The sequence below is a fragment of the Camelus ferus genome, chromosome 10, assembly GCF_009834535.1.
Source record: "Camelus ferus isolate YT-003-E chromosome 10, BCGSAC_Cfer_1.0, whole genome shotgun sequence".
NCBI lineage: Eukaryota > Metazoa > Chordata > Mammalia > Artiodactyla > Camelidae > Camelus > Camelus ferus.
In genome coordinates this window covers 29,909,765-29,937,610 of record NC_045705.1, presented here as the reverse complement: position 1 = coordinate 29,937,610, position 27,846 = coordinate 29,909,765, and the positions used below count along the sequence as shown (strand labels likewise).

At 34.4% G+C, this 27,846-nt stretch overlaps 1 protein-coding gene across 9 annotated transcripts in view; it reads left to right on the top strand.

Annotated features, from left to right (window-relative positions):
- PHF21A (PHD finger protein 21A) overlaps window positions 1-27,846 on the top strand; it is a 171,455-nt gene that overhangs the window by 27,008 nt on the left and 116,601 nt on the right. For 5 of the 9 annotated variants that reach the window (XM_032488531.1, XM_032488537.1, XM_032488536.1 and 2 more), the window contains 4 exons: window positions 582-622; window positions 7,065-7,208; window positions 11,995-12,027; window positions 14,179-14,244. In XM_032488531.1, coding sequence (XP_032344422.1) covers window positions 7,155-7,208; window positions 11,995-12,027; window positions 14,179-14,244 — 153 coding nt within the window. In that variant the 5' untranslated portion in view covers window positions 582-622; window positions 7,065-7,154. Of the gene's footprint in view, window positions 1-581; window positions 623-1,971; window positions 2,084-3,894; window positions 4,197-6,663; window positions 6,786-7,064; window positions 7,209-11,994; window positions 12,028-14,178; window positions 14,245-27,846 lie in introns of those variants that run through there. The other 4 variants (XM_032488530.1, XM_032488532.1, XM_032488533.1 and 1 more) reach the window with 4 other exon arrangements.

Sequence of the window (27,846 nt, the reverse complement as noted above, 5' to 3'; positions counted from 1 at the left end):
GACTTTAAGAATGTGAATGAAAAGTTTAATTAAAATTACGGCTGTACATATAAAATGCTGTGAATTTTAAAGCCTTTTATAAGACAAATCCATTTCAAGATTAATTTAAAAAGGTCTTTTAAGTAGACCAAACTAAGGGCCAATGATGTTAACCTAATTTGTTAATATAAAGCAATAAACAGTGAAAGTCATTTGTTGAGGATGAGGGTGTATTTTTGTGTTTTTTGATTGAGGTGCATTTCATTTCTGTGTCTCTTAGGAAAGGGAAATCATCAACTATTTACTTCTCCTTGTCTTGAAAAAACTGTGGAAAGGTTAAAAAACTGGAAAATTAAGAGATCTAACTGCCCTTGAATTCTTTCCTTGCTGTAAAAAAACTACCTGTCTCTTTCTCTCTCTCTCTCTCTCTCTCTTTTTTTTTTGTTTTTTTTGTTTTGAGTTTTAAAGCTTTGGAGATTTTTATGTGTTTTGGCTTTTTCTTGTAAAAATCAGATGGAAATCTTTAAGTCATTAGCTTTTGGTGACAAAGTCATAAATCTGTGTTTGTAGTCTGATTCCATTTTCCCCTTTTTCTGTTGTAGGGAGCAAGAGAACTGAAGGAGAGCCAATTTCCCCAGAACTGGTAAGTACCTTTTCCAGGCAGGCATAGTGTGCTTAATACTAGTTGGATAATAATTTAAATATTCAGTGGTTTTTTTTTTTTTTTTTCAAAAAAGCTCTCTCCCAGAAATGAAAAAGAGGCTTTGCTCTTTGCACTGAGTGAAAGTGAATTTTTGTCTAATTTCACATAGCCGTGTCTCAAATGAATTTGTGTTTCTAATAATACTGCTCAGCTTGCATGTTCCTGCATTCGATAACCTGTTAAAATGTAAAGGTCCCCTTTGCCAAAAATGTCCTTAATGCATTGGTTAGGGCTGTAAATTCAAAAGTCAGGAAATTCAAAAGTTGAGGTTCCCATTGTGTTTTGTATTACTTAATATGCTGTTAAATTTGATGGCCTTAGTATATGTGCAGAATGGCTAGGTTAATGTAACTATGGGAACCTTGACTTTGAAATTTGGGGCTCGTAAGCATTTATATTCTTAAATTTAATATTGGGTTGGCTTCATGTTTGATATTACATTTTCAGTGTGTGTTTTGTATAATTCTTGAAGAGGAAAAAATAAAAAGAGAGATGAGATGTACCATTTGGGCGGCATGTAGGCAAACACATTTTTTCCCTAGTATCAACTTTAATATCTAACGGCTTATAAATCATCACACTTAATCATTTCTTTGAATGTCTAATTCAAGATCACAGATTACACAGGGCAGTCTAATAACTAAGGATCAAACAAATATTAACCTTATTTGGAGAGCACGTATTGTGATAAACTAAATTCAAACAAGGTGGCTGGAATAGGGTAGTCCTCCAATGCAAGGCTACTCTTTTTTTTTTTTTTTAAGTCCCTCTCTCAGATAGTAATTAACTTAGTGGGTGGAGCAGATATTTGGTTAAGGCTTCTTTTTCATAACTTATGGTCCTTAAGCTATCTCTTACCTTTTAGAAATTGGGCTTTGAACATGAAAGGGAGGTATTTGAACTAGTTAACCTTGCATTTTACTACCTTTTAATTCTACTTGCCTTTCTCTCACGTTTTAAATAATCAAGACCCTATAGCCCTTTACTTCAAGATGTGATGGAATCAGACTCTTAGAGAAGCAGGGATCTGAAGGGCTTTCTCTTTCAGCCTTTTACTGGGTGTGGCAATTTCTTCTCCTATATCCCTGACAGATTGTTATTCGGGTACATACTGAATACTACATTTTTAAAAAAATGTAGCTTGTATTTTCTATAATGTATTCTGAGGAACAGTAGTTCCACAGAAGTTAATATTTTTGAGGTGGGGTGAAGGTGGGGAAAATGTTCTGTGGTCAAATAATTTGGAAAATGCTGCGTTAAACAAAGTTAAACAGGTTTCTTTACTGCAGGACTTCTCAGAACCTTTAATATGCTAATGTGCATTGTGAATCTCCAAGAGGGGGATATGATATGCAGCATTCTTGAATACTTCTAATGACAGGGAGCCCACTACCTCATAAGGTAACCCATTCCTTTTTTGTACAGCTCTAATCCTTAGCGCTTCCTTAAATTGATCTGAAATCTCTCTCCCATAACTTCCACTTCTATTAAGTACTTATTGGTTATGCCAAGACCACCACACCCTCTTATGTAATCCTTTGTGTAGTAACTATTTATATGATTCTGGCCAGGTTTGTCTGGACTATTTTTTGTCATTAGGTAGCATTCTGGTAAATGTAGCAACCATTTCTAAAATCTCGACCTCATTGTCACAATGCTCTTACATGCTATTTAGCCTTCTTCATTTTGAATTGCTGTGAGTTTTAAAATTTACTTCAACATTCTTGCTGTTGGGTATAGTTGGGATGATTTTGGTAGGCATACTTGATTTCTGTAAGGAAAGGTGGGAAATAGAAGAATGCATGTGTTCCTGCTAGGCCTGGGCTAGGAAGCTGTGGTAGGAACTGTATGTTACAGTGCACACTGGTGGTCGGGAGAGGTGCAGGACACTGCAGCAGACCTGTGGAAACCCCTACTCGACCCAAAATACCACACCCTCCTGTTGGAATGGTGTGACCTGTGTAGGTATTACTTTTAATGAAGATGTGGCCCTCTTTCCCCTCAAAAAAACAGAGAAAAGAAAGATACATATTTTATACTCAAAGACATTCAGGCATTCAGATATCATAAATCCATTTTTTTGTGCGTGTATAGAAATTTAATTTAATGGTTAAGAAACGTCAGTCTCACTAGCTGAGGTGAGTTTTATAAACACTTGTAATACCAGGATTTGAGCATACTAACTTTGCCAGATTCAGAGGGTAGCTTCTAAAATCAGGATTGCCTGGCTCCTTGTGCTGTAGCATTTTCTGTTGACCTGTGGTATATCACCAGTAGAATACCACCAGGAAAATAAGAAAACAGATGTACATTGTTTTTAATACCATTTTTGTTGATTCATGTTAGTAAATGTTAGTTTTCAACAAGTGCTATTAAAATAATTTTTTATTTTTATCAATAGTTAACAATTTTTAAAACTATTAGTTAAAAGTTAAAGATACTGTTTTATCCCCCAGCATGATAGATACATAGTAAGCAGTGAGTATTTTGCCAAAATTGGAACCTGTTATTTTAGTATTAGGCATGTGACAAGTAAGAATACATAGATCTGTCAATACTTTCTGCTTTTTCATATCTAAATAATTAAACTCACTCTAGACACTGTTCTAAGACTATAGATCAAAAGTGGAGTCTTATACCAAGTAAACATATGATATAAAGAACACTGAGCTGACCATTTTTAGGGAATTCAGTCTGGAGGCACAATATTATGGAGTTATTGTTAGTTAAAGAAACTTGATTGATGAGTTGAGTTTTGATTGGAAAAAGTTTATATCAATTCAGAAACACAGCAGTGTTTCTTAGTAAGTTCAGAGTTAAAGCATTACTGCATTATTAGAATCATAATGAAAGACCTAGAAGTCACCTATTTTCAGGCAGAACTATAACCAGAAAAATAGTTAGAAGGCCCTTTCTTAGAGAATTTGAAAATAAGAAAGCCTACAGTCTTTTCAGCAATATACCGTGTTGAGAAGTTTATACAAAGTTTGTGTGTATGAATGAGTTAAGTATGTTAAGAATAATGTAGAACTTTATAGTTTACAAAAGGCTTTTCATACGCTTTCACCTAATTTAAACCTCATAATAATTTTGTGAAGTAGGTGATACTGTTCCCATTTTCCTGATTTGTAAACAAACAAACAAACCTGAAGCTGAGAGTGGCTACACAGTGAGTAAGTGGAATCAGGTTTTTTTTTTGAGGGGGGGGGGTGGAGAATAGCGAATGCTCTTTCCAGATGTTACAGCTGCCTCTTTTAGTGGGATTTGATTTGATTTGATTTATTTATTTATATATTTATTTGGTTTGGTTTGGTTGGTTTGCAGAGGTTTTTTGTTTCTGTTTTTGGTTTTTTGTTATTTGAAGGTGAGAGGCCATTAGGTGTCTTAGTGATTTGACTTGTACAATTTTGAAGATACTGAATGTTGGTATTTTGTTCTAGGCACTTGCCTTCTCTGATGGTAGTATTTAGAGCTGTTGGGTGGTGAAAGGCATTGTACCTCAATAAACTGTTTTGTAAGTCTGTTCATATTTACCTTTCAGCAGTTGATTTGTTATTTGTAATTTATTAGAATTGGTCAGTTTATGATAAATCATCTTTTTACAAATTTAGCAAATAATGCCTTCTTTATAATGCTATAAACTGCCCCCAAATGGTCATAACATGATGGCTGCATGTGTTGTCTAAACACCCAAAATATTTTTTAAAAGGATTCAGTATGTGCTTGCCTTGTTTTTGTAAGCTATGAATGTATATATATAACTTGTTCTTTAGGCAGAAGCCAATCTCTTAAAATTGCTATTTAGAAAAAGACTTTTGTGAAGAAGGATATCAGATCAATCTACTAATCCTTCATAAGTTTTTCAGTAACTAGTCACCTTTTTTTAACCCTTCAGTTTTATTTTGAAATAAAATGAGTAATTGGCATTTAGAATCCATGCCAAATAAAATTTTGTGCCTTTGTGTGTCTCTAATAAGCAGACAACAATCTGATGAAGGAAGTAAAAGCTGTCAGCTCCTCATTCTCTTGAGTTTCAGGCTTCTTATCCTGTGAGGCCCTCTGACGTTTAGAGCCTCCAGGTTAAACCTTGATTTTATTTATTCTCTTCCTGAACATTTTGTTTCATCAGTATAAAATTTTCTGATGTTTTATCTAGCAATCCTAAGTTAATTTTTGTTACTTAAAAATAAGTACATATTTTCTATGGAAAATTTCAAAAATATTGATGCTTTGAAAAGAAGAAAGTAAGTATCCCTTAGTGTTACCCTAAGAGATAACTAATAGCAAATTAAAAAGTGCCACCTGACCCAAACTCTAGACAGCTCAGAGTATTACTATTTTTACAAATATTTGTCAGTTTGATAGATAAAACATGTCTTCTTAAAATATACAAAATGTACGTTTTTATGACTCTTGAAGATAGATATTTTTCATGTTGGTCATTCTTATTTCTTCTGTTAGCTGCTTTTTCATAGTTTAAAAAAATTAATTTGTGAGCACTCTAACTGTACAAATTATGTTAACTCTTTGTTGTGTATAATTATAAGTTCTTCATGTTTTTAACATCCTGTTTGTTTCTAGAGTTAATTAGTTGAGTTGAGCTATGATGTTGTATGTTACTACCAGTAAAATAAAATGTGGCTTTTCAGTTGTTGAAAATAATCCTTCAAGATGATTCTTAATTTGACAACAATTACAAAGAATCACTTTTGGACACATTTTCTGATAGCATCTTAAAACTAACTTAAGTAGTGTCCAGGAAGAACTATTTGCTTTTTTATGTAGAGTAAACTTACATGACAACAAAAATCTTGGTCTAAGTTAGTAACTTAATGATTCTGATATTTATTCATTGTAGTTCCAAGGATTTTTTTTAGATAATAAATAGCTGAAAAACCTAGGCATGTTCATCAAAATATCTTCCCTTTTCCAAATTATCTCCCCTGAGCATACTACTTTTATGAAAATTTTTGGTTCACAGTGTCATTGTATAATAATCCTTTCTTGGCCTTCACAAATGTAAGTTTGAAGGAATTTTATACTTGTGAAGTTTGTTGTTTTTTAGATTAGAGTGTTTTGATATTACATAATATAGTATGTAAGCCTTAGGGGGCAGATTGTCAGTGATGTGTTAAGCCTAGTGAGATTAAACAAGTATAAAGGAAACTAATATTCACAAATATACAGCCTGTAGTCAATGATTGCTTTATAGCTGTTAAATCAGGTTTTAAAGAAGTTTTAAGAAAACTTAGGTTGACTACAGACTTTATCCATAGATAAATAATTGTTAGAAAGTATAAAGATGCCTCCTGATTGTTCCCTTCCTTAGTCCCTTAGTTCCCTTTTCCTTAGTAAGAATGCTGAAAAGCTGTGCTAACTACAAATTTTATAGGTACAAAGAAGAAAGGAGAAAGAGGTAAAGTTTAAATTTATCCCAGTAAAGTTTTGCTTTGGGAGAGTACCTAAAATCATGCCTAAGGCCATGTTCAAGGAAAAAGAAAAAAAAAATTGAGAATTAGCCATTGAGTTAATTTAAATTGCAGTGCAGAGTAGAAAGGTTCACATTCACAAATCTACACTTTTGACATCATCTCTGCACACAGTTATATATGCAGCCAAAGAGATGCACCTTCAGGCTTGAAAAGATGGTGTTTATTGTAAAGGTGGAAGTGTCTGTTCTGTTGCTAGACCACCTCATCCATTGTGCATGATAGATTTATTTTTTAAGTGTCCCTGTCATAACTTTGTGGAAAGCAGAGTTACACTGCAGTGTATTTGTGTTACATACTAATTTGTAAAGTGTAAACCTTTCGATTATACCAGAATTTCCCCCATTTTGAGTTTCTTTATTAATAGAGTAAGAGTCATCCAAATGAAAGTATTCCGACCTTCTTTAACCTCTGAGAGACCTTGCAATATCCTGTTCACTCTGTGTGATGTTTAAAAATGTATGACCATGTTGTTATGTGTCTCTTTCTAAGAACAGTGTGTCCTGGATGGTTGTCCTCTCCCCCTCTAGACTTCCAGCTCACCCAGGACAGAAGTGGTCTTGTTCAGCACTGTGTCCTCAGAAAGGAGTATGTAACACGGTGCTGAGCATGTAGTAAGTGCTTAGATGTTTTCATGGCCAGATTAAACACACTTTCTTCATTTCCTAATTATTTTAAGTATCTTGTAGAGGAATACTCAAAGCATAAACCCAGAAAGTTTTGGTACCAATTCAGTGCAAAACTATTCATTTTTGAAAGAAATCTATTTGGGGAAATTTCTTGCCCTTGTTAGACAATCAAATATTTTAGACTAATAGAATTTATTTTATTTAATGTGAGTATTTCCTTTATGCCCAACATAATGATCCAAAATATTTTATTGATCTCTACAGCTGCAGTGAGAAGAGGAGTTTGTTATTTTAAACAGAGGCTGAAGAAACTATAGAATTAACAGACATAAGAAAAAGTGGAGAAGGTAGAGGATGGAGTTGCAGACTCTACAGGAGGCTCTTAAAGTGGAAATTCAGGTTCACCAGGTACGCTGCATTCATGGCTTCTCCCACATCATGTTAGTAAGTAATGGCTAAAATTGGTAAGCAGGACATCTCTGATTTTTAGTACAGTTTTTAATCATCTTGCAGTCATTTGTCCAAGAGTTATGTTATTCATCTTTTATCACTACTCAACAAACTCATTGATAATATTTTTAAGAAATTTACTAAAACGTTCCTGACTTCTCTTCCAGAGAAAAGAACTGAAAATATTTTTTTTCGTATGTTAAAGGTGTTTAAAAAAACCCAACTCTCTTTTTTTCTGTTTTTTGGTTCATCTGAGGGACTTTGTTCATGTGACTTGCGTATTTTAAATAACAAGATGTAATTAACTTGACTACCATATGTCCTGAAGGTTTTACTCATAATTCAGCTATATGACTTGACTCTAATCCTTAACAAAGAAAATGTGTTCACAAATGTTTAAATTTCAAATTTCACTATTCTTACATTTTACCCTAGGGACCTAGGCTAAACAAATCTTTAAAATATATAAATAAAAAACATTGATAATTACTATATTTATATAATATAATTATATTAATAAAATATATGATTTTAAATACATACATTTTATTTAGTATAAATGTAACCAAGACAAAAAACTATCCTTAAATAACTAAATCATTTATATTGTAAACAGAAATAACACTGTTTACAGTCTCTTTTCTAAACATTAGCTGGATATGGTCCTAGGTTCAAGACAAAGGTACACACACATACATAATTCTTGGTAATCAAAAGTGATAAATGATGCTCAGTTGACTACTTTTGAATGTTCAGTGTGAGCAGAGAGAAGGGAACTATTTTTTAAAGATGTTTGTTCTTAGATATGGTGTTCCTTCTTTTATCTGAATAGTCTAATGTAAGGTTAATTTCTGAAGTTGTTGGAAGAACACCTTGGGCTTTCGATAACTACTAAATTTGCAGGTTGCTCAGAATTAGGATGGATAAGAACTTTTAAAAAAAGCTTCAAAAGTACATATATACACACACATATATCTATAGATAGACAGATAGCTGTACTTTTTACATTGTCTCTTGATGTTCAGAAATCCCTGCTGCTGCTTTGGATCCTATTAAACTCCTGCTCAGCAGTAGTCTCAGCATTTGCTGTGTATAGGCAGGCTTCTCTATGTGAAGTGTGTTTTGTTTTTATGGTAACTTTAAGAAATTTAGTATATAAAAAGTTATGCACATTTTATTTTATTTGGCCTTGCTTCTGGTACTTATTGAGGAGAACAAAAACCCCTTTACAAAAACAAACTTGTCTTTTTCTCCTGTTGAAAGTATTTTAACATATTGGTTTGCTGAATATCCAATTTGGCTGAAGGGCAAATGACGACAGTTAAATTCAAGATTTGTTCAAAGCTGACATCATCACAGGATGAATTTCTGGAGAAAAATTATGAATCTGAAGTTTACATGGATCAAAGATAGTTTAATGAAGTTATATGTGATTTTTGGAGATATTCTGCCTCTCAAGAAATTTTGAGATGATGAAATTAATGTTATACTTTTAGTTCATCCTCAGAAGGTATGAACAAGTCCAAATGAGACTTTTATTGAAAGACTCTTTACCCAAATTGAACTAAATTACTAAAAATTAAAGAGTTCTTAAGTATTATTTTGTTTCATATTTTTAATTCAAGCATACAAATTTTATGAAGATTATAGTTATGAAAAATATGTTTATTGTTTTAAAATCTAATTTAAAGTTTAAAATTAATGTTTGTTTGCTCAAAAGGAATATAATATTCTTCCTAAAGTTATCACTCTCTTAATATTCACATTAATTATTTCCCTATATATTTATTTTTTAGCATAAAATTAATAGCTTTTATATTCACCCTTAATTATTATAGAGCATTTTGTTTGTGCAGTAATAAACATTTATTTATGTTTATTAATGTTGGTTGCTAGTATTTTAACATAGAAAGTATATAAGATATTTCATTCCAGTTACATTTAGAATACTTTTTTATTTAAAAAAATTTAAGTATTAACAGTAAATCCAAGTGACATGCCTTTCTTGTAAATTTTATGTTGTTATTATGATTGGATATGTGGTAGCTTACATGATCATGGGTCATGACAAATTCAGGGATGCCAGAAATGACATCAAAGTAGGCACTGGGTATTAGGCTGAGGGCAAAGCCAGATCATACATTTGACTAAATATTGGGGCCACCCCTTCCTCATTTCCACTTAGGGAATGAAATTAGGGCTGAAAATGAGCTTACTAGATAGAATGTGTGTTACAGAACTACCTGGTCTTGCTTTGGTGGAAGTACTTTTGTTCTCTGTGGACAGGGAGAGGATTTAAAAAGTAGCAACATACACGTGGTTGATGTTGACTGGATGTTTAAATAATAGTGGCCTGTGATGAGTATCTCATCTTTTTTGAGAAATTGCCTTTTTGATTTTTCTTATGTGGATTTAATGAAAGTCCTATTTAAACTTTTGGAGTATTTACTCTACCTGGAATGGAGAATAGTATAAAGCAGAGATTAGCAAACATTTTCTGTATACAGCCAGGCAGTGAAGTATTCTATATTTGCAAGTCATCTGTGGTCTCTGTCATAACTACTCTGCTCTGCTGCTGTACAGACAAAGCAGCCATAGACAATATATAAATGAATGAGTGTGGCTGCCCCCCAATAAAACTTTATTTACAAAAATGGGTGGTAGGCTGGATTTGCCTGTGGGCTGTAGTTTGCCAACCCTTGACATAAAGTATATCCTCAAAAATTGCTGCATCTTACAGTGGAAAGTAAGTTAACTTTGATAACACACAATGGCAGCTTGAAGTCACTAGGGATTTGGATGGTCTAATTAAGCCGCCCAGCTTGTTCTGTCCTGCCTCTAATGGTCTAAAATGCAGCTTGGTTGAGTATAGGTAGAAAAGTTGGCTTATTTATTTCCTCCAGAGAAAAGACTGAGTTTGGTTATCAGTCATTTTTTAATTTCCAGTGTCATTGAGGAAAACCATTTTGAGCTTTAAAAAGGAAACTTTAGTATAGAAGTCCACTCTCTGATAACCAAATCAGAAAGGACAGCCAAGGACTTTTTTCATTGAAGAATATGACTGGCCTTTAGACTACATTAGTAAAAATGTATATGTATGGGAGGGAGGGTATATATAGCTCAGTGGTAGAGTGCATACTTAGCATGCAGGAGGTCATGGGTTCAATCCCCAATATCTCCATTAAAAAATTAAACAAACAAACAAAATTACCTCCTCCTCCCCCCAAATTTTAAAAATATGTATATATATAAAACCTTGTGTTTCTATCTCATTGAGCTCTTGGAATGCTTGTTATTACTATTTTGTAGATTAAGACCAAGATATAGAAGAGTTAACCACTGTCACATATGAAATAGAGTATAGTAACATATGTCTTCTGTATTTGGAGATCATGGTTGGCAATCTCAGCTATCCAAAATGTATCCTAGTACCTGAAGTAAGGCTTTTGACAAGCTAGAATAAATGTCAGAAGTCATTCACCAGAGATTATACATTTTATTCAAGGGGGATTTCTTAGGTTATTACACCCTATTTGCTCATCTTAGAATTAGTTCACTAAGTGTATTACACAGCAGATCAGAAGCAGCAAATTTGAATTGGGGTTCTTGGGCTGTTAGACGGGGGCATAATAATAGTAGCAAGATTTGCTAACTGACTGCTTGGCATTAAGGAGTAGACTAAAAAACTAAAATTCAGTCACAAGAACTCTAAAAAACATAGTAGTTTGGGGCCTTCATTGTAAGGTCCTTAGTTGTAATGTTTGCAGAATAGTGTATTGATGTAGTCATGCCTGTAAGTATTAATAAACCTGCCTTTTTTCTGTTTAATAAGGCAGATAAGTATATATTTTAGAAAGGTTTTATTTTTTGGCTAAAAACTTTAAAAGTGTCTTTTCACCCAAAGAGAGGGACAGATTTTTCAGTTACATGAAAAAGTCACTTGGAGAACAGCTTATTCCCATATACTTTTAGCAATCAGCCTTCTGATGTTCCTTTATGCCTCAAATTCTTGTGTCTCTGGTTATTGTTACCTCTGGGCAGTCATACTTTCAGAAGTTAGATTGGGTCAATCAACATCCATTTTCCTTGTTTTTCTTTTTTTGGACTTACATTTTCCCTAGTAAAGCTCTTTCTCATTCAATATTCTGGTAACATTCTCCTTCCCAGAGGAACCCAGGTAGGTAGAATTTTGCATTACTGCTTCCTTCACTTCTTTCACTTCTCAAATACTGACCATCACTGCTTCACTGAGTACTCCCTGCTACCCCACAGAGAAGTCAGTGGCAAAGTCACATCTGACACTAGGCTTCTTCTGTGGTAAGAACCAAACCAACAGACTTGCCAAATCTGTTTGCTGTGTACAGAGCAGCTTCTTTCCAGGCCTTGTTTGAGACTCTAGACAATGACAACATTTAAAAGGGATATTTCGCTTTTGGAGCATCCAGCTTGTTTAAATTGCCTTTTAAAAGCCCCCCTCTCCCATTCCATCTCCAGATTTGTTTAAAAGCAGGAAGCTCTTCATTTCAAATATAAAGTGGTAGTTTGATTTTTTTTTTTTTTAACGTTAGGAAGAGTGTTTCATTAACCTTTTGTATGGACCACAGAAGCTCATGGTCTATCCTGATTGTGGTATTACTCATTTTTTTGTGTGGGCCTAAAACTCTAGATTTGGGGGGCTAAACCTGATTAGCCATAGTGAGTTACTGTGTGAGACTGATGCCTCTTTTTCTCTCTTTATTATCAGAAACTGGTTGCTCAGATGAAGCAGGATCCACAGGTAAAATACTATTTTTATTCATTTAATTTTTAAATTAAAATAATTTAAAATAAAATAATCATAAAATACTAAAATATAGACTAATAAGTTTTTTTAAAAACTATCTCATCTCTAACAGCAATTATTTTTAGCACATTGGTCTTCATGTTTTAAGAGTTAAGAAAAATCTAGTCATTCTATTATAATATAGCTATTATTCGATCTTTGTTACTGCTCTTTTGCTTTAATGTTAGTTGCTTTGAGTATTTTGGGGAAAAAATGAGAGTTAATACTCTTCATATAGCTTAAATTTCATTTCCACAAGCCGCCTTACTCAAAATCAGAGTTAGTGAGGCTTTCTGTCGTCTCAAAATTATTAAATATGGCCCAGAACCATTTTTTATTTTCTTATAGTTTATAGTACAGAACATTTAAATACTTAATTCCAGTATGTTCAGAGTGAGAATTTAGAATACTTTTTAAAAACCATTTTAAAAGATTTTATTTTTGAAAGAGCTCTTAAAGAAGGTTTAAAAGAACCTTATATAATGATCCATCAATACTACCTTTCTTTAAAGTTTCATAGGCATTTTTGACTTGAGCATTTTATTATCTATCTTTGAAGAGAAATCTCCCTAAAAAGTTACCTCATCTTTGATGATTATATTTATCATTCAGGTGGTATCTCTTTTGCAGCAATGAGACAGTGGGTCACAGGTGTGGAGACTATATATCACACGTTCTCAGGATTTCTCCTCTGCATTTGGTTACTCATAGTCTGTTCACAGAACACATAGACCCACTGATGGGTGTGTGTGTATTTTTTTTTTTAGCTTATTAAACATAGCATTCATACCTCATTGTAAAGTTAAATAAAATAGATTCTTGGATTGAAGAATGTTACTGTAGCAGATTGATTTTTGTAAGTGGGAAATAATACCCATTTGTACAAATTTAGCACCCAGTGGCTTAACTGTTGTGTTTTTAACAATCCATAGATTCTGAGAGCTGTCATTAATAGCCACTTAACTCTTGTTTGACGGGCCAACTTCTTTGAGAAGCTTTTCCATTTTAATTTAAAAAATATATTATAATTTAAATTAGATTTAGGGAACTAAGAGGCAATAGACCTTAGATGAATAGATTATTTTATATTTAATGTGGTAACTTATGTTATCAGTAACTGAAATATTATTAGAAAACTTTAGCATTTCTGATATAGCTGGGAATCATGTAACAGAGATATTAGTGTGAAGAACTTGAGGGGACATTAAGTTGCTGGACAATCTTGTGGGTGATCTCATTAGAGAGGCCTTATATCAAATACTTTCATAAAAAAAGAGTACATGGAGAAAACATGAGAGGGAGGGTGTATGCCCCGACCCTGTCAGAAGACGAGGCAGGATGAATTGAAGGAATTGTATGTGAAATGATGAAGGAAAAATAGTCTTATTGGGGTGGTGTTCGGTCAGCTAGTCAGTAGGCTATCCTGCTACATAAACTTTTGAAAACTTTAATTTTGGATTTTTCTCCCACTTTAGTAAAAGGCAAGCATTTTCAGTGTATCTCATTTAAAATAGTATTCCTTTTTGATTCCCAGCATTTTAGAACTGAGAAGTTGCCCTGTTAGTCAGTGTGTTAATTTGAATGATGTAGTGTTAAGGCAGTTGCAGCACTGACAGCTTTCAAATCTAGGCTAAAATAACAAATGTACACTACTAAATAAGGGAGAGGGGCATGCAGAGAAAGACCTTTTTTCATTGATAATGCTGTTAAGTATGCAGTGTGTTCATACTTATAACTTCCATTTTCCTGCTTTTGTCTGATTTAGTGGAACTTAAGGATTTTCTGTCAACTGATTCTCTCTTATAAAGAATAACTATTTTGGTAGAAAGGAGTACTATTACAGTACAAGATGCTAAAATATAAAACTTCTTGTAATTTAAAATAAGTGCAAAGGAGTTACCCTTGTTCTAGTGTTAGCAGCCTACATTTAGGATAAATGCATTAGGTGGTAGTAATATGACTACAGTTTAATGCATGACACATATGATTGGCTAAATGCTTAAGATTGCTTCATCATTTGTAATACAGTATGCATAAAGTCTTCTTGCTACTATTCTGTTAACAAATGAAATATCTTCCTCACAGATATTTTTTCTTTCCAATCAGAATGCTGATTTAAAGAAACAGCTTCATGAACTTCAAGCCAAAATCACAGCTTTGAGTGAGAAACAGGTAGGGGAAAAAGGAGGGGGGCATATTTTTAACATTGTGTTCTAAAGATATGTCTGCTCGAGGCTTCTAGGAGAACTGCTATTTTTCCTCATGTGTGAAAATAAGTGTGGGCAGCCAGACTCAGTTTTAATTTTGTTTGAGCTCTGTTTATCTATTTTTATTTTTGGTTGAAATCAGTCTCTAGAGTATCCCATGGGTATATGTTACTGGCAAATATCTAAAAGTGCTGTGGCAGGCTGCTCTTAACTGTGTTAATTAAACTCTATAGCTTACCCATAGGGGATCGGGTAAAGAAAGTTAATGGGAGGATGTAATAGAGAATCTTATAGTTGCTGGATATGCCTTGTTACCTGTTTTAAAGGCTTGAGATGGAGAGAATCGTTGTAAATAGATTGCTCTAAATGTAGGTCTCCCATTCTGATTGTCATTCCTTTATGTTAATCTTTATTAGATGTTGACCTACTATTATGTGAAAAAACTTTGGTGAAGCCTTGTTAGATTTATTGTATATAGGCCGAAAAAAAAAAGAACATCTTTTTTTTTTTTTTTTTGCAAGGACATCTGGAAAATATTCTTAGGAATTTCTTGTTTAATTGCTTCACCAATTCAGACAGCTCCTGCCACCAGGTGGAGTGTGACATTTGATAGAGCTATAAGTAAAAGTCTGTGGTAATCTGACAAAGTGTTTTCTGTTCCTTCCCCATCACTCTCCCTCTGGTTAAAAGGTAGAGGTCTTCTATCTTGGAGTAGGTGAATGTGTGAGCCAAAACGATACAGTGATTTGCCATTTATAGTTCATGCTAGTGACATCTTATTGAAGATTTTTAGCTATACAGTTCTCAATAATTGATACTTGTGTTGTTTTTTAAACTTTTGTTGAATGACATTGAGAATAATAACAATGAGAATAATTTATTTCTGGAGATTTCTGATTGTGTTTGTTTTATATATTGTATTGTACTTTCATTTAACTAAGGGGAGAAGTAAACTTTTGAGAACTCTGTGGAATACATATGAGTTGTTAATGTTTCAGAAAAGAATCTTTTTCCAAGCTAAGTGAACAATTGCTTTTTCAACCCCCTCCTTTTCTAATGCTTCTACTTTTCCCCATCTTGTCTTCTTCAGAGACAGGAGGTGTTTTACATTAGGGAATTGCTAAACTAAAATTAAGTGGAGGTAGCATGGTGGAGAACAATTTATAAGGAAAAATATAAACAGAGTTTTGTTAGGTGTATTTGACTCTGAAAGTGATTCAGTTCTCTAAAGTCAAAATGATGTGTGTTAGTGAAAGTGTTCTAGCTTTAAAATTCTGTTAATGTTGAGCCTCCTTAGAGTTTCAGGGTTAGTTTGACAAGATGCCAGTGAATGAGTCACTTTGGCTGAAAAATTCACGTGTTTCAGCAGGGAAAGAAGGTGAGAACTGATGAGAGAAATAGGGGATGAGGGATGCTGTCACAAAGTTAAGGCAACCCAAGGCTACGTTTGGGGGAAAGGGGCAATTTTTTAAAATTTACATGTATTTGAAATTTTTGTAAGAATTAATGTAAAGATTTGGTTTACTTCTGTAACTTTTAATTCTTTAATTTTTCTTTTGCTAGAAACCTCACTTAATAGAAAATTGCAAACATTTATGTTCAGTAAGACATTTCATCAAGTGGTGAACTCTGTCACCTGAACTAAGTTTGGATTTTAGAAATTAGAATTTTTAAAAATGGGTTTAAGCATTTGGAAAACTTTAGGTTACAAAGTAAAGGAAATAAGTATCAGAAACTAAAATGCAGTCTTGCAATTTTTAAAGTATTTGCTTAACTGTTGAAACAACCTTTTTGATAGAACAGAAAATATATCATTTTTAGGTAGGATAGTACATGAAGGAAGCACAGATACAAAGTTCAAAATCTGGTCTTTCCTCAGAATTATTTCCAACATGGAACATTGATATTTTGTTTAAAATAGTTTTTATTTTAGAACAGACGCCTAATGCTGTATGCCCAGCTTTTTGTTTTTCTTTCTCTAAAGATCCACTTAGCCTCTGGCAAAACTTACTGATTTTCCTTCTACTTTAATTACTAAAATCTGAATTAACCTTACTCACATGACCGATATTTTAATTTAATATTTTTTGGTTTTGAGAAAAAATCAAATATAGAAAAGTTCAAAGAGCATTGTATTCCAGAATTAACAGCTGTTAACCCTTTGTCGTGTTTGTTTCCATTCTTTTTCTGTATGTGTTTTTCTATAATCATTTTTCCAGATCCACTTGAAAACTTACAGAAGTAATAAATGCATATGTTCTCTTATTTTGCTTTATTAAAAAAAACATTGCAGACAATCACTAATTCTTACAGTAGGCAAGTATTAGTTCTTATTTGTTACTGCTACCTCAGTATTTACTACTTATTCAGTTTCTTCCTCAAGACCAATTATGAAATGGTGCACTCCATTTGGGAAAATACAGTCTTTATTGAGCATCCTTCTTGGCTAAAACTCAGTGAATTTCAGTGAATTCTTGTTTAGATTGTTTCAGTGCTTTCAAACTGTAATTTGAGATTTCTGAGTAGAAACTCTCCATGGCAGTTTTTGAAGTCATATTCTTGACCCACAGGGCTTTAATTTGTGGTTGACAGTTTTAATTCAGTTTTAACCCCAAACTTGATTGGCTAAATAAATTATATGTTACAAAGCCATTAAAAATCATGGTTTCAAAAATATTTTAATGACATAGGAATGTGCTCAAGATAAAATAAGTGAAAAAGCACATGCAACTTCATATGCATTACAATCTCATTTTTGTGTGTTGTGTGTATATATGTATGTAGGCATGTAAATGTGTGTAAAAACAGTGTCAGGTAAAATGTTAGGAGGTGATGAGTTTACAGGTAGGTTGTTTTTTTCTTTATATGCTTATGTATATTTCCTACATTCTCTACAATAAATATGTTTCTATAATCAGAAATAGACAAGAAACATTATTAAAAAAAATTTTTAACACCAAACTCTTTGTCTGTTCCAGGGATGGTTAATGTTTAAAAATGTAAGTAACATTCTTCTCATGGTATATGAACCACTCTAATCAGAGAATCCAACTATTTTAAACACTAGTAATACTGAAGTGTGGAAGCAACTGTTAATTTTTTTAACAGAGTTCATTCTCATTCTGCACCCCTTTCCTCTCATGTTTGACATACGTGTGTGGTCTTTTGCGTGTCGGAATAGAGATTCTAATACTGGGGCCGATACACTGAGTTGCATTAGTGCTCTGCTTTCATTCTAATTCATTTATTGTAGAAGCAATCTTAACATCTCAAAGTTTGTTGCTTATATTCCTTTTGTGACTCAGGCTTAAGCCATAATAGTTTCATCTTTGATTTCCCCTGCCTTGAGGGGTTTGCCACACCACCTCCCTTCACCTGGTACTCTCCTGACCAGGCATCAGGTAGGTTAGGTTGCAGCTTAAAAGTCACTTTCTCAGAGGACCTATCCCTGAAACCCTATCCTCCTGTCAAAATCAACTGTTTCTATTATAATCTCTCACTGACCCCTTCATTGAGTCTCCTTCATAGCTGTGCCATTTAGGATTAGGTTCTGCTGTCAGTGATTGAAAACCCAAAATGAAAATGGCTTAAACAAGGTAGAATTTTATTTCTGTCTCATGTAGAAGCTGTGTAGGTGTACTAGGGCTGGGGATAGTGGTTCCACAGTGCCACAGAACCCAGGCTCCTCTTGCTCTTTTGCTCTGCCATTCTCAGCATGAAGCTTCCACATCATAATCCAAAATAGCTGCTCCATCTGGTAAGAAGGGGGAAAGCAAGCCTTTTATTTCTAAGGATATTTACTGGATGTTGTGCATACCACTTGCAATTAGATTCCATTGCTCATAACTTGGTCACATGGCCCCAACTAGGAGCAGGGAAGGCTGGGAAGTATAGTCTATTCCAGGTAGCCGTGGGCATATAAAATTCAGGGACTGTAATACTTAGCAGGAAGGGGGAAATAAATATTGTGGATAATTAGCAATTTCTGCCATAATAGTTTATCACAATTTGTAATGACATGTCTGTGATTTTTATTTTTTAGTATCTGTCTTCCTCACCACACTATTAGTTTCAAGAAGTCAGAGAACATACTTTTCTTATTTGCTTCTTTATTTCAAGTATAGTGTTTAGTATAATATTTAGCATAAAATAATATTTAGCACAGAAAAGCATATGTATTTCTTAAATGAATTATTTTATCTACCTTATCTTTTTCTCTACTTAAAGATATTTTTTAAAACAATGCATCTTGCTTTTATACATTTTAAACTTAAAATATACTATGAACATTTTCATACGTTTTTGAGTGTTCTTTAGGAACATAATTTTTTAATTGCTTCAAATATTTAATAGTCTGGCTAGATCAAAACTTATTTAGCTGTTCACTCTATTATTTGATGAAGAATGTTTACAGCTTTTTGTTATTATAAATGCTGCTCTGATAAATACCCTTGTATGTGAATCTGTTCTCTCTCATTGCCTCAGGATACATTCTCAGGTGTAAAATTATTGGGTGTATTGGCCATCTATTGTCATGACAGTTCTGCATAACAAACCAGTGTTTCATTGAGTTACAAGACTAAGGATTTATTTTCACACTGGGTTGTAGATCACCTGGGTTTCTGATCTCTGCTGGGCTTGGCCAGTTACATCTACTTCAGTTTGTGGGGTGGCTGGCCCTGCCTCAGGCTGTAGGTAGGGTTAGATCTGCTCTAAATATGTTTCTTCTGAGGCCTATCATGAAAGGGCAGCAGCCACCTGGAGCATACTCATGTCATGGTTTCTCACCAGCATGCAAGAAACAGGCCAAACTACCAAAATGCATTTTAAGCCTCTGCTGGCATCAAGTCCCATTAGACAAAAATCATGTGGCTAATAAGCCTTGCGAAGTTACATGACAAAGCATGTGAATGTATAATTTTATGACAGAATATGAAGAGTTGAGAGCAATAATCCATCCAGTACTCTTGGTCAGAGGGTATAAAAAAGTTTACTGTATTAAAAAAAAAACCCACTTTACTACTTATTTCTAAATAGCTTTCAGAAAAAGCTTTATTGGAGTAACAGCATGTATTAGAGTACCTGGTTTTCCTGAGGAGATAATCTTGTGGGGGGAGAAAAGCACTTTGCTATTTTGGAAGATGGATTAATATGTATCAGATGCTTATCTGAAGGTATATTTTTCATGCCATTTGTCCATGGTACAGATACTCCATAGTCTTCCATAGAATAGCTTTTAGTTTTAGGTTTTGTTTTTCTTTCACCCATTCCTGTATTTTTCTTACTTCTTTTAAGATTGAGGTAGACCCTTTCATAGTCTTTGGTCTTTGCTGCTGGTTTGCTTTTCTGACTCTATGTTTAAAAATCACAGTCTCTATTCCTTATAGACTGTTTAACCTAATACAGGATGAAATATTTTTCTGGGTTTAATAAATAGTTGCCATTTATGGAACCATTCTCATTTTAAATTTGAACATATTTTAGTAAAATGGATTCTGAAGCCTTTGGGAGAGAAGTTTCTGTTCCTGTCATAACTATGTTTCTGATGCATAGAACAACATAATTTAAGATAAGTAGGTGAGCTGAGCAATGGACTGGGTTGTGTGGGGAGAACATTGAGAGTTTGATTCTGTTCCTTACTCTGTAATACTTATTGATAGATTTTGAGTTATTAAATAATTTAGTATGTCTGTTTCCTTATTTATGGAATGTTTAAGTAATGCATCTTAAGAGTTACTGAACATGTATCTATTAAGTGCACTGAATATTTTTGGAGGTGAGTTCTATTTAAATGGAAAATGTTAGCTTTAGTCATGGTGGTTAACTTCTCATATGTAAATTACCTTCAACTTATAAGTAGCGTACTGCTTTTTTGAGGAGCTTAGAACATTTCACATTTAACTCAGTCATGAGTACATCACTGTAATACATAAACTGGGACATAGACTATTTGTAACTTAGCCATGATTATGTAATTAATTGTATCAAATTCAGGACTAGATTTCAGATCACTGTACTGTTCATTCATTTTTATTTAGTATATTCTTAAATTATTCTGTGGACCTTTATCTATCAAATATTTTTTGAAATAGGACATTAGTCAAAATAATTACATTGCCTTTAAGCTTCACTGCCTTGGAGTCAAGTAAGTAAATTAGTTCTTGTAGTCTCATATTGGTAACCTGATACATGACTGTCTCCAGCCTCTGATACCAGTTACCATAGAATGTTACCCTCTCCAAACTACCCATCAAACTAATGTGATTGATATGTCACATTAGAATTTGGAATTGTCATTTTCTTAGAGATCCTTTGAACTTTATGGGAGTCCAACCTCATCTTTCTCCAGACTTTAGGAGTTCCCTAGGATTTAATCTAGTTCATCCTTTCTGTACAAATATTTATGTGAAACCATTAGTCCAAATGTTTGCTGAGTTTACTGCTTCTTGTGTACGTCAGTTCTTTCTCCCTTGCATCAAATACAGGAAATGTATTATTTCAAATTTCTCCTGGTGAAATCCTGTTGGCTTATATTCAACCAAAATGAGATGAATGGAAGGGCTTAAATACTGGCCAAGAACATAAAGTTTCTGAATATTGAGAGATCATGTGCCTGTGATGTGACTATGGTGCTTGGTGCTGCATTAACTTCTGGGTTTTAACCATAATTTATTCTCGGAGTGATTTTCTGTGGCCTGTAGTTATAACCTAGTGGTCAAAGATTTGATTATTTCTTTAATATAGAGAAGCTTGATGAAAGAACTCATATTTTAATAATATTGTGCTATCTTATTGTAGGACATTTTACCTGAACATAGTGGAGGAAATCAAGTAAGTTGGTGACTTGTACCAAATGCAGCAATCTGTTTGCTTCGTAGATAGAGTAATCTTCTCAGGTCATCACAGTCATTTATTTTTGGTGCTAGTAAATGGAATGACTTTTAAATTCAGTTTGAAATTCTTAGTCCTTGTTATCAGGTATTGCTTGTCTTGATACTGGGCTACTGGAATCCAGTGTATATTTTTTCTTCTTTACTCATCCCTTAGTAAGTGGAAAGCAGTTGCTTCAAGCTATGAAAATCTAATCAAAGCCCAAGTTTGTATCCCTATGTTTAGGGACTTTTCACTTTGACTCTTTGGAGAACTTTAACCTAATTCTTGGATGGGAGGTGGTATACACAACAAATGTTCTACAGGGCCTTAGCCAATGTAACTCTTGACTCTACTTCTCCACTCTGTCAGTGAATTAATTTGTGCTTTTAAATAATCAATTCCCTTTAATTTATTCCCTTCTCCCTAGGGTCTGTGTTTTTTTCAAATTTCTTTTATGATTCTAGGATTCTGACTCATCTTTCATACGTTTATTGAAAGTTTTCTGTGGTGAAAGGGCTGGTACTAGGCCCACGGAGGATGCCGAGGATGAAAACCTTACAATGTTACTTCCCTGTGACTAGTCATCACCTACAAGATGTGCAGGCTTATTAGCCCTAACATCTTCGGTGGCTCATTCTTGATTGCCTCTCTTGCATCCTTTCCTGCCATGCATACCCTCTGAGTTCCCTGATGTTGCCTTAATTCACTGGGCTCTCTTAAAACTCCATGTGTTTGCACGTGCTTCTTTACAGCTGGAATTCTCTTTACTCTTCGCCTGGTGAATTCCTGCATATCCTTTGAAGACTTTGCTACATATCCTTTGAATAAAGATTCTCTAAAGCTTTCCTTGACTTCTTTCCACTTTCCAGGCAGAGTTAGATATCCCTCTTCTGTGTACCCATGGTATTTGTGCCTGCCTCTCTCTTATTTGTACTTATTGCATTGTATTGTAATTATATATTTGTCAGCTCCTCGAGGACAGGGAGTGTGTCTTGCTCTTATTTGTGCCCCTCAAGCCTAGCATGGTAGATATGTAACAAGCATTTTTGAATGTATTCATGATGCTTTCAAGAAGCTAGTAGTCTAGTGGGGTGGCCAAGTATGATGGTGTTTTACCATTAAAAGGAGATTTCCGTTCAAATAGTTCAATTCCTCCTTTTTTGGGGAAAAATATTCTCAATATTGTTTCCTACTTAATGCTTTAAGAACATTCAATAACATTATTACCTCTTTTCCAATTCAGAGCAGCTTTATCTTCGTTCCAGGAAAGGAAAACGTCTATGAAGTGAAGTAGCATAAACTAGTAAATGAGTCTGGGTCCGGCAATCTGGAAATGTAATATATCTAGAAAGAGTTTTCCTCTGCAGTGTTGCTCTATCACTTAGCTCTTTCTGTTGTACCTTCTTTGAGTCCTCTTCAGGTTTCTTCTCCTGACCTTGTAAAACACGCTTACATCTCTCGTAAACAACAACAAAATTCCTTCATTTCTTAATTTCTTCCTGCCATTGCCCTCTCTTTCCTCTCCATCCCTTCACTGTTAAACTTACTAAATTATTAAACATTATTAAACTCAGGCTCTATTTGATGTTACTTTTCCTCTGCCTTTTAGTCCTTTATCGGCCTGGAATTCTACTGTAATGAACTCACTGAGACTTCTGGTAACATAATTGCCAAATCTAAAGGAAGTTTTTCACACTTCATCTTACTTGAACTAACTGTAGCATTTCATCTTAATGACCAGTATCTTCTTCAGAGAACCAAGAGCCTTCCTTTCCTGGTTCTCCTTTTACCTCTTTGAATGCATCTACTCAGTTTCCTTTTCAGGCAATTCTTCCTCAGCCTACCTTTAAAAATTAATATTCTGTGATATTTTATTCATGTCTTCCTTTTCCCCTAACTCTGTTTTTCCCCAGTGGGTGATATCCTGCCTTAAACCACCACTGAGTGCCACCACTCCAAACCTTTATTCCTCTTCCTTTCTCTTTCCTGCACTCCGAACAGATGTGCATTTTCAGCTTCTGCTGACTGGATGTCCCAAAGCTCTATATTCTCCAAACAGAACTCCAAATCTCTCCCCTTCAAATTCTACTTCTCCTTCTTTCACTTTTTGGTTAATGGTACTCCATTCATCCAGTGGCCAAGCAGAAACCTGGAAATTATCACGGACTTCTTTCTCTGTCTCCCTTGGTTTCTCATCCATAATTACCAAGTCCTGTTTATTCAGGCTTCTCAGTATTGCCCATACTCTCCTACTCCCTTTCCATGGCGTTGCCTTGCATCCAGTCCCTATCTTTTGAGATCAACCTTTCCACTATTTTCAGGACAATCTAAAGTAAAACCCTTGTATGTTGCTTTCCTGCTGGAGATTCTTCAGTCAGTAGCTCACCTTCCCTTGTACTCTAGGAAAAAGTCCAATCTCCTTATGATGGCTCAGAAAACCCCTGCTAAATTATCTCATCCATACCTGCCTCTCCACCGAACTCATATGTACCTTTTCATCCAGACTTGCCACATACACATTTTCTTGGTTATGCTCTATAGCTTCTTTGACCTGGGATGTTCTTTCCTATCTTCTTTGCTTAGTGCAAACCTTCTGCTTTTTGAGACCATAGGGTCATTTTCAGGACCATATAGTACAGAAATAGCTGCACAAGAAAAATTGAAAACAAATAAATGAGGATGCATTAGCAAGTAAATATAAAAGCTATATATTCGTATTGTGAGGTGCTTAACTGAATAGAAAGATGTTTGGAAGGTGAAGAAAGCAAATTGTAAAACAGATGTACACTATGATTCATTATTTAAAATACAAAATATTTTAAAACCATTTTTGTATATATACATTCATGATCATTTATACTTGGAAATATGTGGGAAAAGGTCTACACTATCTAGAATCATTTACATGGAGCTGTTAACAGGTTACCTCTAAGAAACGGGATTCAAAAGAGGTGACCAAGGAAGCTGGCACTTTTAATTTTGTATATTCTTTTTTTGTTTGTTTTTTGAACTATTGAAGTATAATATAAATACAAAAACTTATACATATATGTATTCATTTATATGTATGTACATATGGCTCAGATACATTTTTACAAACTGAAACACCCAGGTGACTAGCACCTATATCAGTGTCTGAACATTACCATCACCACAGAAACTGCTTTGTGCTTTCTTCAGTTCACTGCCCTCCTCCACCAGAGAAACTACTGTTGTGACTTCTGACAGCCTAGATTAATTTTGCCTATTTAAAATCAAATAGGGTGTACTATTTTCTGTCTGGCTTATTTTGTTCAGCATTATGTTTAAAAGATTATATCTGTTTCTTTGGAAGTTTTTTAAAAACTTTAAAAAATAATTATAGAGTCACAGGAAGTTGTCTTTTGAAATTTGAAATCACTGAAGAATGAAAGTGTGTCATCTCCTGGATATACCCACCCTAAAATTTCTTGATATTGTTAAATGTGTTCTCTTGTGAATTGATAGTTTCTTGCTCTTGTCACATTTCATTAATTATTTGTTTGTGTATTTATCTCCCTTCTAGATTGTGAGTCCCTAAGTACTGTGTTCCTTTCATCCTTAAAACCCAGTGTATGCCTAATGCTCCACACACAGTGGTACTTAAACAATATTTGTCAAAGAAAAGCAGGAGGTTCTATTCTGTGTGTTCTAGGCTCTGCCATGTATTTACTGGTCTGTGTCTATTGAACCTCTGAACTGATTTCCTCAGCTGTAATATGGGCATATAATTGTGTCAGTTCCTATGCTTTTTAGCTGCACGTAACCGAGCACCCAGCTAAAAGTGGCTAAAACACTAAGTGGACTTAGTAATTCGCATAGTACGTTGCTAGAGTTGTCCAGTTCAGCATCTCAGCAGCACATCAGAACCCATGTTCTGGTCATCTTTCTGTTCTGCCACCTTAGCAAGTCAGCAAACATTGCTTGTCACAGTATTGCTGCTGCAGCTTCAGGCTTCATATCCTCCCAGTTCTTATATGTCGCTTCTTAAGAGCAAGGAAAAACTTAGTTAAAAGACTTTGAACAGACTTTGCATCTCACTGACTGCAGTTTTGTCACATGCCAATGTCTAAAGTAGTGACTGGCAGGAAGAGTGGATCCAAGAGTGATTTATATCCTGGAGCTGAGGATTCACCTCTCAAACATTCGGAGGCTAGATCCACAAACAATACTAGTTTTTGTTAGCAAGGAAAGAGATGGAGAATAATGGATTTTAAAAAGCAGTCAGCAATGTCTGCCTTCATATATATTAGTTTTCTCTCCTAATATAAATTAAATATAATGTATATTTGAAGATGTGTGAGCCCTTAGTACTTGTTAGTGGTTTTGTGGATTATTTTAGAAAAGTCTCCCTTTGCCACCCTAGCTTGAAACCCGCTTTAGGGCAAGGAAAGTAAAAATAATTTTATTCTTTGCCAAAGTAATAAATTATTATAAGGGCAAATCTGTTACCAGGAAAATAATGTAATTTATTTCAAATGTGAACTATAAATTATTTTGAAGTTTTTTGATATTTAAAAATTATGTCTGTAAACTGTCATTGTCATCACTTATTAATAATATTCCATGCCTTTGAAGCATCGCAGCCTGATGTCCCTTGGTTAACAGTACCTTCACCACCTGCGTTATTCAGGAAAACCCAGTGGTATTCATGGATTTCAGTTTTCTAAAGGTTTAACGCTATAAATGACAGACCAAATCACAGATTCATGCCTGCCTGCCTGCCTGCCTGCCTGCTTTCCTTCCTTCCTTCCTTCCTTCCTTCCTTCCTTCCTTCCTTCCTTCCTTCCTTCCTTTCTCCCTCCCTTCCTCCCTCCCTCCGATTAGGGTAAGAGAACCAGACAGGAAAAAGAAGTTTACTCTTGAGCTATTGTCTTCATATGGTGGCTGATTAGATGAGAGGCTGCCCTGCAGAAATACCTTTACAGAGGCTATGTTCCCCAAAGTTGATTTACTGTAAGTTCAGGAAGCAAATGCTTGTGTGAATCAGCAGGGTTTGGCTAACCTCTCTTATACTTAGCTCTATCTGAAAATGACTGAGTTGTTATTAGTTTCTATAAGGTAAGCACCAAACTCTAAAACTCTAAAAAATGAGGCCCTAGAAATCTTCAACTAATGTGTTTAATTTGTCACCTTTTCTCCTACTCCCACTTCTATCACCTTCTTAAAAACCTCTCTTCCTTTACCAAAACAAACTATATCATTTTGACCAAGGAGAACACCAAAGGTAGAGATCAGTTCTGTACTTACTTCTCCCATGAGCAGTGAATGATTATTGCTGATCTCATTTTATGTATTTTTTCTGTTATCTGATACAGTAATTGGAGGAGAAATTAACACTACCTTTCCTATGGAATCATCAGGCACAGATAAACTTATCCTGAAAAGTTGTATTGCCTGAAGGGAAAGAATTGAGTGAAATTGGGGGAATGCATTAATTGACAGAAATAGACATTCGTTTTTCTTTGTGTCTCATTTATTATAGATTCTAGAAGTTGGGTCATGAACTTGAGACACATTTATGAAGATTTTGAGTTAATCTATCACTTGCTTATAATTAAGAATGAGGTAGCAGTCTTACTTCTTTTTTAAAAAAATATTATTCAGCAGTTCACCTTTTCCTTAGAATGTTTGATTTTTTTCATCTGGAGTGAAATCTTCGAGACTATTACTCACACTCAAAACCCCCAACTAAAGTCAAGGTAGACAAAAGTAACTGTTGGAAGTCATTTATAAGCACCTTCATATAAACTTCTGAAGACACATACTTTTCTTACTCTGATTTCTGTTTATCTTAGATGTGAGTTCATCAGATGAGACAGTGTTTGCAAGCTATCAGAAATACTTCCCCTGAGCCTAATCTTCTGCTAATAGCTGATAAGATGATCTATAACTCTTCTTAAAGTATCCCCTTTTCATTACTTCCTTTCCTCTGTTTACTTGCTTAATTGTCTTCTTTAGGTGTAAAGCATTTTATAGCCATGACTTCTGAAGAGAAATTGATTAGTTCTCCTAAGATGAAAAGACTAGTATAATTCTCTAGAGCAGGGATCAGCAAACTGTGGCCTATACCTGGGCCATATCTGGCCTGCTGCCTGATTTTGTAAATGTTATTGGAATACAACCACGTATCTTTTTGTTTACATATAGTCTTTGGCTACTTTTGGGTTGCAGTAGGAAAATTGAGTAGCTGTAGCAAAGACCTGGCCATTTATAGAAAAAGTTGCCAGTTTGAGAGAAATTTAACCAGAGAGGCACTTGACTCAGAGATAGTAGTCATAGTATAACAGTGTAGAGCTGGAGTGAGTGCCGCACTGGAAACAGGGTATATACCGAATAATGAAAAGGCCCTCATATATATATATATATGTGTGTGTGTGTGTGTGTGTGTGTGTGTATGTATATATATACATATGTACATACACACACACACATGCCAGCCCCACAGTTTTCAGTTCATTTTTTTTAAAGCCTCTTTTATTTTGGGTTGTTCTTCTCTGTCCCTCCTGCCCCTTCTCCTCTTTTATATATTTATTGAGGCATAATTAATACAAAATAAACTGCACACATTTTTTAAAGAGTATAATTTTTGATGGGGTGAAACCATCAGTGTAATCAAGATAACGAACATATCTATCACTTTTAAAGCTTTCCTTGTGTCCCTTAGTAATCCCTC